We start from the raw sequence: 12410 nt of genomic DNA, 5'->3' as shown, positions 1-12410 counted from the left end.
ATTATGAAGTTATGAAAGAAATACCTGTACAATATAGGAAAGTATACAATTAGAACATATAAACTGGCAAAAATAATTTTTTATACAGATCATCCATTATCCTACTCTCTGTGACAATCTCTATTAACAGTCTGATACACAGCCTTCCTTCCCAATTATTTTCTACACATAATATATACCAGACACAAATTTTTTTTATAAAATGGAATATAAAGAGACACAGACACAGAGAGGAGAAAAGTTTACAACCATTTAAAAAGTATTTCTCTCTACACATAATATATACCCAGACACAAATTTTTTTAATAAAATGGAATATAAAGAGACACAGACAGAGAGAGAAGGAGAAAAGTTTACAACCATTTAAAAAGTATTTCTCTCTACAAAACAAGTTGATACAATTCACTTCAGAAAATTCGGAAAGTGCAGAAAAGCACAACACGGGGTAGGGGGGAATCACCCGTAATTTCATCTACATCATTTCTCTTTAACTATTAGTATATATTCTTTATACCTACGTTTCTTTACAAAGCTAAGATACTATATATGAAGTTTGAGACTACCTTTTCCTCTACTGTATATAATGAACATTTTCTCATGCACTGAGTTCTTGTAAATCAGTATTTTTAATGACTACATAACAAAGACTCCATCTTTTAAAAGAGCAAAACCACTAAATTAGACTATTCTAAAGCAATCTTATTTAGCATATGTTCACACATGCATATAACTGGGCTGGACCTAAATGAAACAGGCCAACTAGTCAAAAGTGTTTATAATACAGAAATTCATGTTTGAGAAACAACCACCAGTATATGTTGCAAGAATATACTGATGTTCTCCCAACTAAAGAGAGAAGCAAACTGAAGTGTGCGGGTGTGGCTGGAGAAGAGGAAGGAAGTGTGGGTGGCCCTACACACATTTTGCAAGCTGCTGAAAACAGTTGTAGAACCAGCCTCTGTTAAATCTACTGTCAATTTGGAATTCACCCTGTTATTCTTGTCAAAATTCACTTTTAGATTTTCATTGACAACATCACCACTGTAGTGTGGTCTGTATACCAAACAAACGTCTCCTACCCACACCTCTAGGGGAGGACAAAACAGCACACTGAACAAAGGTAGCTCTGCACGGCCAATCCACGGCATGAGAAAGTAGAGGAGTGGAACAAAAAGGACAATGTGCTTCTCTACATTTTATTTAGGATACTACAAAGTTCCTAAAATCAGACCACCAATATTTAAATATGCAAAAATCTCCCCCCAAATTAAGTACTTAAAAAAAAATCTGTGTCAATGCTCTTCCTCTAATACAGATAACTGAAGATGAGTTTTTGCAAAGCCACACTAAAATCGCCATTTAAGCTTCTTACATATGGAAATTATCTGGTATCTTTTACAAACACCAAAAATGAAAACTGTAATTTTTACTCATGGAAAATACTAAACTGCATGTTTATAGAAAAACTAATGGAAGTAGAGAAACACTCATCCAATGATTACTACCACCCCAATCTTACCACTAAAATGTCAACAATACCCATAGGCTGAAAGGAAGACAGCAGACTAAATCCTCTGAGAATATCAACAACCGCATGGTCAAGCAAAATAAACACAATCCTACATGCAGTTGCCACTGCTCTTCCCACTATCCAAAATAAACAATATTCCACATTTCTAGAATAGCACTCTTCCCCCTGGTAGTTACCAACATAAGCTATAAATCAAAGACAAAGAAACCACAAATAGGTCAAGAGGTCCTAAGTTACGGAAGGATCAAAAGCTTTTCACTGGATTGGCTGAATATTACCACGTGGTTATCAATGTAGTATTATGTGGTTATAAGGCTACACTCACTGAATGGACTCAAGATAGGAACTACAAATTAAAAGATTTAATTAATTAATTAATTAGATTTTTATCTATCCATTTGACAGGGAGAGACACAGCGAGAGAGGGAATACAAGCAGGGAGAGTGAGAGAGGGAGAAGCAGGCTCACTGCTAATCAGGGAGCCCGATTCGGGGCTTGATCCCAGGACTCTGGGATCATGACTAGAGCCGAAGGGGGACACCCAACCAACCGAACCACCCAGGCACCCCAAAGGTTAAATTATTTATTATGAGAAATGTCCAAAGAGGTAAAATTATACCTCCAAATGTCTAGGAAAGTATTTTCCAAGGGAAGATAACTGCCTCCTAAAGTATGTTCTATTAAGTTTTCTTCTAAGCAGCCAATTTTAATGGACTGGGGGCAACTGAGGTGACCAGGAATGGCAGGCTGAAAGGACTGCTCTGCTCTCCAGGAAGCGACTGGGTCAACAGTGCAGATTGATCTCATGAAACGTCGGTTTATGTAATCTTTATTTTCTCTAAGTGAAACAAGCAATGGTCCGGGATATATCACAGAATTTTAATGTATCCAGGAGTCAGGCAATTTATTAACTGATGTAGAGTAGTACTAATTATTTGTAAAGCAAAGGGGGTTAACATCCAAGACACAAAACCCAGGCCAGCAGTGCAGACAGATATTAAGTTCGAATTCCTAAACAGAATCTGCCTCTTGTTAAAATGATGAAAAATGCTAAGTGTGTCACCATTTCTGGTGACAGCCAGGATACAAAGTGCTCGCATAACAAACAAATAATGATTGAAGCAAAAGCTGGTATGTAGAAGTTACTCCAAAATAAATAAAGCTAACCCACAATTACTCCTTGTTGCCAGGAAGACAATATAAGTTGGAAGCTTGGAGAATTCAAAAACTTAATAATCTAAATCTTCCAAACTTTTATTAAAGCTATCAAGACTCATTTTCACTTCCTGTCATCTTTTTCTTTCCCTGCTGATATTGTGATGAAGATGGTTGTTAAAAAATGGTCAAAAAAGAATACTGGAACAGAAAAAAGTAAACTAATCTATGAACAAAAATACTGGTACCTAACATTACACTGACTTTGACTCAAAAGACTAAATCATTTGAGATTCTCTTACACTGTTAGGACTGTAAATTATTTCACATGCCTCACACCTCATGCAAGGATTAAATGGAAATGTGTAATATCTCTAAATGTAAAACGTGAAACTAGAAAACTTGCAGAAGAAAAAGAGGCAAATATGTTGTGGTCCTAAGCTAGGCAAAGATTTCTTAGACACAACAGTAAATTCATGATCCATAAGAAAAAAAGAGAGACAGCAAATTATTTTATTTCTGAAAATCTGATTTCCGAAATTTCTGAAAAGCAATGTGGCAATACATATATCAAAAGCCTTACAATAATTACTATCCTTGATTTAATAATCTCACTACTAGATTATGTCTTAAAGAAATAAAGATTTTTATAGTCAACGATGTTCAATGATATTTATACATTCAAAAAATCAGAAATAATCGAAAGATCTGCATAAGAAAACAATTAAATCACAGTACACCTAACATTAACACTATGCAGTCCTATTTTGAGGCTATTTAATCTCACGGGGGAATTCTCACAATAAAATGTTAAGTTAAAAAAATTCATACACCAAATTTCATGGCATGATCTCAATTTTTTTAAAAAAAAGCATATAATTTGTCTGCATATATATTTTTAAAATACCAAAATGTTAAGTTGGTAAGATTATAGAATTTTTTTCTCTTTATGCTCTCCTGTTCTTTTCAAATTTTTGGCAATGAATGTGTGCTGCTTTTATAATCTAAAAAAGATAGTTTATTAAAATTTTGACTTTTTTGTATATGATTTTCAATTTACTTTTCCACTGAGATCTATGAAAAGACTAACTTCCCTAAAAATATATTGTCTAAAACCTACTTATTTCATCTTAATAAACAAGACATATTCAAGGAAATATTTTGCTTCCCGTGAGGGACAAGGTATGCAATTCCTTCAGGCTGAGAAAGGAACAGGAGCAGAGTCTATTTTCATTAGCAAATATTTGAGCCCTAATTGTGTAGAACACAACTGATTTATAACCTTACAAATAAGTTATCTACATATAAATAGTTAAATAACTATACAGGTTAACCTGGGTGAGGTGTGCCAAAGGAAGAGTAGAGGACACAAAGAAGGCAGGATTTCCAAGGGCAGGGTAGCCCATAGACCGGAGCTTACCCTTCAAGAGGGAGCAGTGGAATGCCATTCCTAAAAGTGGGAAAAACCAAGGCAGCAGAGCACACAGTTGGCTGGCTGGCCAACCTCCTCGGAAAGGAGAACATCAGCTTGGGTGAAGTTATGACTTGGGATAGACATGAGATAAGTTAGTAAGGTTAAGGAGGCTGATCCTGAAAAATACCTACTGGCTCACCACCTAGGCAACTATGATGTTCTCTTACTTTCTCAAAACGAATGAATGGAAAACGTGTCATACTCAGTTCACCACTTATATATCTCTGAATTACATTTAAGTTTAATTAAAGTGTCATTAAAAAGATAAAAATGCACAGAACCAGCTTCTAATCACATATCTGATAAGGTCTAAACAGAAGAGGAAAACTCTTTGGGTAGCAACATGAAAGCAACATAGAAATAACGTCATTAGAGAAGTTAAACCAATTTTAAAAGTTCACTGTCCACTTTAATGTTCCATAAAACACCAATTTTTGTTCTGACTTAGATTAGAACGCTCTCATTATACCCATACTACCTTCCTAAAACCCTACTACAAACCTAAATACATGTACACAGAAATGCATCCAGTCCCATTAAAAAAAAAAACAAACCACAATTGACTTTGTCTCACTTCAAATTTCAAAAATGTCTTCCATACCACAACAGTTCATTTTAGAATTCCAGTTTTTTATTAATGCAGGTCTCAAAAGGGTAAACAATGTAATAACTGGGAATCTATGTTGGTACTAAACTCTGTATTTGTTTCATCACTTATTTCACACAACCAGCAATATAATGGAAATATCATACCCATTTCACAGATAAGAAAGCAGGGCCAAAGAGGATAAGGACTTCCTTTGCCCCAGTCCTACACCCAGCTAAGCAGTGCCTGGGTTGGACTCCAGGTCCTCTCCCCAACCCGAGTCCTGGGCCCTCCACTTTTTCCTGCAACAATACAATGCCTCCCATTTACCTAGGCCTTTCTAGCTCCCAGGGAAACAACAGCACTAAAATAAATCAATTTTGACATTTCTTGTGTTCTTCCAATTCTGATATGCTATGCTAGCTACCCAGCCCAGCAATCAATTAAATGGAGGAAATTCCCTAGCACCACTTAATAAACATTATTAACAAACAATTCCATTAAAGGTTTTGAAACTGCTTTTCAAGAAAGGAAGTAACAGGCAAATAACTATTCAAAAAACAGATATTTACCGATCATGTAAAAATGGAATGGCACCTTAAAAATAACTTCACCTTAGAATTTACATACAATTTTGTGATGGCAAGAACAGCTACAGCCAACACCAAGCAAGTAATTCAGATAAATTTAGGAAGTTTCTATTTTCTGCTTAAAAATTATATCCTTTCCCACAATGCAATTTTAATATACTTTGCAAATTACATTTTCTCCATTTGTTTCTGAAAAAGCATTTTCCTTCACAAGAGGATTAGCAAATACACATAAAACAGGAGCGCAAAGGACAAAAACAAGCCCTGAAACGGAGAATGTATGAATATTCTCATTCCAAATTTCTTCAATAGTCCTCAAAATATTTTATGCCAATAAAAAAAAACTGTTTCACCTGTAGAAAATGAGCTAAAACAGAAAGCTAAACTCTACTTTTAAATTCAATTGCTCTGCTTTTGTCCACTGCTAAACAAAAGGCTACAGAGTATTATGACTATTATATAAAGAGATCCAGAGATACATTATGTTCTAGCTTCATACTCTCACCATGAATATTTGTTAGTATCCTGTTGTAAGGCTGAGATGAACGTTATTATACCATAAGGGTAAAACTTACATTGTCTAAAACATAACTTCTCTAATAAAGAAAAACCAACATGGATGAATGTGTATTAAATTTGGACGTTTTCCCCAGCTATGCAATATAAAGACATCCCGAGCTATGCAATACAAAGACAACATAATAGCCTAAGAGGTATGTACAGAGAGGGGGAGGGAACATCGGAGAGGAGAGAGCATCCTAAGATTCAGCATTTCAAACTACCACAAGGTCAAACTTTATTATATCCTCACCACAGAGGTGTACTTTAAAATGATCAAAATTCATTTATTCAGCAACATGAGCAGCAGCATCATAGTGCAGTAGAAAGAGTACCCCAGAACCTGGAGCCCAGCAAGTTCCTCAACTTCTACAAACAGGCACATCTTAATCTATAAAACAAAGATAATCACCACCTTAGACAGTTATTATTAGGAAGGCTAAGTGGGATAATATATATTAGCAAGATGCAAGGAGGCTCAAAGTCATCCACCATTTTCCCCCCAACTTTTCAGAACTGGCTTTCCTCCCAGGAGAGTCTGATATTTGAGAGGGGTTATATACTTAGTTTCCCACCTTATTTTGATATCCCCTAAAGGCCCATCAAGCTGCCCTTAAATGCCTCTACTAGACATATCAGGAAGATCCCTGCCACAAGGTCTGTATAATCTCTTACAGGGACAGATACAACAGAAGAGGTGTTCTTTCCCCAAAACCTACCTTGGGAAGTTCACAGGAGGCATCTCAGAGAAATGCATTTCCTTGTTTGAGCTAAGAATTGTAATTGTCAACGATGGGGAAGAGGCTTTTCAGAAAAGACACCTGACAGAGCTCAGTGTGCCTGGGACAGTAATACATACAGAGCATAGGAAATGAGATCAGACAGGAAGGCAGGGGCCAGATACCCAAAGGGCCCTGTATTCCAAGCAAATCAGCTGCAATTCCCTGGATCTGGCAAACCCTTACCAGAGGGCTTTAGGGCCCAGCTGAAAAGTCACCCTCCCAAGTGTGTCCTTCCCCTTCCCACACCCCTGCATACCAGCTCCCATGCACTCACACAGTGCCATTTCCTTCCCATCAGGGCCATTATCACAACTGCAGTTATATAATTACATGAGTAATAATCTGTGTCCCCACTCAACTAAATGATAACTTCAGTCTGTGTAAGCCCCATGTCCATTTTATTCTACTCTGTATCCCAAAGCCTGCTGAGTACAGCATCTACCCAAAATATACAGATACATATTATTAAAGGAACAAATGAAAGCTGGCACTAAGAAGGGGGCACCTGGGTGACTCAGTCAGTTAAGCTTCTGCCTTCAGGTCAGGTCATGATCCCAACATCCTGGGATCGCTTCCTGCTCAGTGGGGAGTCTGCCTCTCCCTCTTCATCTGCCTTCCCCCTGCCCCCAACTCGTGCCTGTGTGCCCTCTCTCTCTCTCAAATAAATAAAATCTTTAAAGAAGAGGAAGAAGCAGCAGCAGCAGTAGCCACCACTGCTGCCAAAGAAGAATTCTGAGCAGAGGAATGGCAATCAGAGATGACAGTTACACAAACCACTCCAGTAGCAAAGTGAAGACCAACCTGGCAGGGCAAGACTAGAGCTGGGGGACAGGTAAAGAGACAACTGAAAATATCTCCAGGTAAATGATCACTTAATGACCTAAAAATGAAAGCAGCCAGTATGTGGGCAGTGATGAGGATTAATCAAGGAGACACGTTTAGAAAGTAGAATCTCAGAACTCAATGCATGGGGGGCGAAGCAAAGAAGGAAATCCAGAATGATTCTAATGGAGAGCGGTAGCAAATGGTGCCATTCACTCAGACCAGAAATAAAAGGACAGGAACAAACATTTCCTGGGCATCTACTACATGCCAGGATCAAATGAAAGATTTGCTTCTAGTTCCAAAATTCTATGATTGAAAAACAATTCAAATTTAGCCCAGCTATATTAAAATGGCGTACGTCTATTAATAGGCTGATAAAACCAATAAAATAAGTTTAGATTTTTTGAAGTTTCTTCATCGAGACACCACATGAGGCATTAAGCTCATCTGGGGATGTTGAAATCAAAGAAGTGGGCTCTACCTTCGAGGAGCCAACAGTCTTTTAAGTTTGAGAAAAATAACTGCACATTGACCAATGAGCAACTGAGGCCCAGTGGGACTAGGATCGGACCATTTATATGACCTGTACCCCACATATCTGGAGCACAGACTTCATAATCTACATTTCCAGGCCAATATGTAGTTGAGGGGATATGTATGTAGGTACCCAATCCTGCTTCGAGCCTGGCTTAAAACATCACAGCACATGGTCTGTGAATGACTTTGAAGTAACTGCTGAACAGCCACATAACAGCACTTTGGAGGGTACAATACAACAGGTCAGGAGAGAGAAAGAAGCCTGATTTGTTAAGGAAGAGCCTACCTGAGCAGAAGCCAAATGCTGGAGGTGCCAAAGCAGAATCTCAGGAGGCTCTGGAAGCAGCAGAGAAATAAAAATTCAGGCAAGGTACAGCAGGAATCCTCTTTAGACAGGGTCCTTCCCTACAACCAGCAAGAAATGGTTTCTCATGGGATATAAGGCCTCAACCCAAAGCAGACTTCTAGAAAAACAGATGAGGAAACCATCCACCAGTGTGAATAATGTAGCTCCAGATCATCCACAGCCTCTCATGAGGCTATTAAGTCTGACAGATTTTACACCAGCTCTTGGCAAACAAAAACAGAATACTGAAAAACTTCCCTTCCCATCCCAAGCTCCTGCCCCATTCCTTTTCCTTCCTTTTCATATTCTTAAAAAGAAAAGAAAAGAACTGCTGTACTCTCTTTACCTCCTCAATTCCCTTCCATCCACTTGGATCTAAGTTCCTTCTCCATCACGTAGCTCTGTCTTCTCATCCTCCCTGAGCCCTCTGAGAACTTTCCCCTTTTCTCTGCCTGGGAACTCTACTTGTACTTTAAGATGTGTTCAATGTCACCTCCTCTGTGAAGCATTCCCAAATCAGATTGTTCCTTGCCCCCATCTTTGTGCTTCCGCAGGATTTTGCCTATGCCTTGCCACAGCATTTGCTGGATTCTACTGTTACTGTTTACTTCAGTGACCCCAACAGCCTATAAGCTCCTCGAGGTAGCAACTGGTTTTTATTCATTTTTCTATTGCTACCCTTGAACCCAGAGCCCTGAAAATAGACACACAAAGGCGCCATGAATAAATGATCATAGGTTAAGTTTATTTTCAAAACTGCTAGAATCTACTCAAGTAACTTTTCCACTGAAGTTGCTCTAAGAATTTACCTGCACAGTCATACACCTAGAAGTACCTAAATTATGAGTAATAGTTTTATTATAAAAGCATTTGGCTAAAAATTCCATCCTCTGGCTGTTAAGAAAACCGCGCACGCAGTTAAAATATGTCTTTAGAGTTCCTCATCTATGTTTTTAATTCCTAAAATTCTGGCCATGTGGAAAGTTCACTTGTGCCCTTTCCTTCCTGGGCAGTGTACTAAGTGAGCTCTAAGGTTCAGACAAGCTGCTACAGAGAAGACATCATGCCTTATTTATACCAGTGCTTAGAACCACGGCTGCTCAATTATCTCCAAGAATAAATAACTTTTTTCCCCATTTAGTTTCACTTTCTATAAGACAGAAACACCCACAGTAAGGTTTAGATGAACAGTATTTCCTGTGACCAGTAAAAATATCATGAAAGCCCTTCAACTTTAATAAGGACATATAAAAGCCTGCATTTGAGGATTATGGGATTAAATTTGAACATAAAGTCCCAATTTATATTTCCGTTCTAGAAAAACAGAAATTAGGATAACTTCTGGGTTCTTGTATGCTTTAAATTAACTGATCTTACTGCAACGATGCTGAAAAATTTACTCTAAATAGTAAAATATTAATAGGGTGAGAGCCATTTCTACGCATAAAATAAAACAACAAAAACTGAGAGTGCATATTTAAAAAACAGAAAGGTGAAGTTCCCTGCCTGGAAAACCCTGAAGATGTAAGAGAAGTTAGCATCGGGCACTTAATTTTTCAGCTACTACACTGCTTTAATATGTGACCTTGGGAATGTCATGTAATTTCTCTCATTTCTTGTTCTGTAAAATGGGCATGCCATGTTTTCTTAAGAGGGACAATAAGCTAGTTGGATAAAAGAATCAATACTTTTTTTTTTAAAGGAAACTTGTCTAATTAGTATGCTTTAATCACCACTTGTACAGTACATTCCTCCTCAGGAATCCAATTCCAAAAGAAATATTTAAGCAGACGCTGAAGACAGATTTCCTTAAGGGAATGATTTTATAAATTTGGAAAGCAATGTAACAAGATTATAAATTAACAAACTGATTACATAAACCTTGACAGCCCCTGGCTTTAAAAGTACACTAATATACATTCTGATAAATTAGGCTGATTTGAGACAGTGTCCCAACCCCATACAAGGAACCCCAACTGAGGCATCTGATGTTTGACAAAAATTTGGTGAAAATTCAGCAGGATATTTGCAGTCCCATGTAAGCCATGCTTCACCTTAAAACCCGATAAAATGTGAAACTCATTAAATCAGCTTTACCACCCGCATCTAAGACTGAGAATGCACTCAATTTTTAAAAAGAGAAAAAAGTAACCTGACAGAGTGAAAGGTCCTATATCCTTAGACCTCTACAGATTTAAGAACCCTGCGGTTAAATTCTCCCCAATTACTAAGCTTGAACCGATCTTCCCAAGAAGCTATCGGATCGGATCGGATCGGATTCAACTATTAGGAATAGCACAGCTCCAGGATCCCCACCCCACCCCCCCACTCCCCAGGATAAGACCGTCACTTTTCTAGATCCCAAGTCCAAGTGAAAGGCAGTAAGGTTTTTGCAAAATGGTCTAGAAAGCAATCAACAGGCGATGACTATGGAAAAGAACGGAGGTTTCCCGATCGGGGCGGGGGGGGGGGGAGTTGGGGGGCGGGGGGAATTCCAGCTCTCCCTCGGGAATGGCACTGCTCCTCCTTCCCTACTCCGATGCCCTTTCTCTACAGCAACAATATCTCTATTCTATTGTAAGGCTGCAGTTTTACCAAGGAACCCCCCCTTGCTGCGGCCAAATCTCCAGATTCGTTTGAAAAAGGAAACACATTCCGAGAACACACACCCCATGAGAGAACCTGGGCGCGGGGAGCGTGGCCCGACCTCGGGGGCCCCGCGGCGTCGCACTCGGCCCGCTCGGGGCGGGGCGCGGGGATGCGGGCACCTCCCGAGGTGCCGCAATCTGGCCGCGGCCGCAAGGGCAGGGCCTCCGGGAGCCCGCGGCCGGCCGCCGCAGTGCCGGCTCCCGTCGGGCTCGCCGCCGCCCCGCCGCCAGGCCGCGCCGCCGCCGCGCCGGCTCCGGCCGCCGCAGCCCGGGCTCCGCGTCCTCCCGGGCCCGCGCTGCGGCCGGCGCGGGGAGCGCAGAGCGCGCAACTTACTTTCCGCCTGCGGCGAGCTCCCCGGCCCGGACTCCCAGCCCGGCAACGGCGCAGGCTACCAGGCGGCGGAGGCCGGCCCGCACCGAGATCCACGGTCGCTACGCCCAGCCGCGCTCCGCGCTCGCTCCTACCTCAGCCGGCAGGCAGGCGTCCGTCCGCAGCGGCCGCGGCGCCGACGACTCCCTCCCGGCCGCCGAATCCCCGCACCCAGCGCTAATCATAATACCGAGCGGGCGGCCGGCCGCGGGGAGGGGGGGTGGGGCCGAGCTGCGCCTGCGCGGGACGCGCGTCACTGTGACGCAACGCCGGGGCGGGGCCGCGGGGAGGGCGGGGCCGAACGGCACCTGCGGGCTCTGGACCGCGGGCGGCTGGAGGGCATTCTGGCGGCGTTTCACCCCAGCGAATTTGGCTGTGGCTGGCGGTAGGAAGCAGGCGAGGCGCCCGAGGAGAGGGGACGGTGAAGGAGGAAGCACCGGGGATATGGGACAATGGCTTAAAAGAGTAGCGCGAGCTGTCGGGGGAAATCGGAGGGAGGGACTGCGTGCGCACCTGACTGCGTCCTGGAGCTCGGGCTAAGGGCAGCAAGCACTTCACCTTTCTAAAGGTTCACCACATTTCCCGCCCAAGTTTAAGCACGGGGAGGGGAAAAATTAAGTATACATTCATATGTATATATATATACTCATATGCACATGTTCTTTATTTTTCCTACAATTTTATTCCTTGGGAACCCAGTTTGAAGGAATTTTATTGATTTTGTTGCTATTTAAACAAAAGGAAAAAAGCCCACCATCTGAATGCGGCGCTGGCTTTAAAGGTCTACTACGGGAGACACTACCGCGGCCCCATCAGTTAGCTGCCTCCACTGGAAACCGCTTGGAAAGGCAAAAGGTCGTGGAGAATATTAAAGCATATGAAGTCCGGGATTCAAAACAGCAGACATTAACCGTGGTTAACTAGATGGTTCAGCGGCATGGTCACCAAGCCAGGTGTCTCGGGAAGGGAGCTTAGCCAAAACCAGAGAGGGGTGCTGGAGGCGACGGT

General features: G+C 41.3%; 1 protein-coding gene across 3 annotated transcripts in view; it reads right to left on the bottom strand.

The window, feature by feature from the left end:
- The window catches only part of SNRK (SNF related kinase), a gene marked incomplete at its 5' end in the record, with an annotated part of 57541 nt that extends 45954 nt beyond the window's left edge, over positions 1–11587 (bottom strand). The window contains 2 exons of one of the 3 annotated variants that reach the window (XM_080820600.1): positions 8325–8374; positions 11498–11587. In XM_080820600.1, the coding sequence (XP_080676726.1) occupies positions 8325–8374; positions 11498–11587 (140 nt within the window). The remainder of the gene's footprint in view (positions 1–8324; positions 8375–11497) is intronic. The other 2 variants (XM_080820599.1, XM_080820598.1) reach the window with 2 other exon arrangements.
- Positions 11588–12410: the final 823 nt, after the last annotated feature.

The sequence above is a fragment of the Martes martes genome (genome assembly GCF_963455335.1).
Source record: "Martes martes genome assembly, chromosome: 1".
Lineage (NCBI taxonomy): Eukaryota > Metazoa > Chordata > Mammalia > Carnivora > Mustelidae > Martes > Martes martes.
This window is presented reverse-complemented; position numbering and strand designations above follow the sequence as displayed.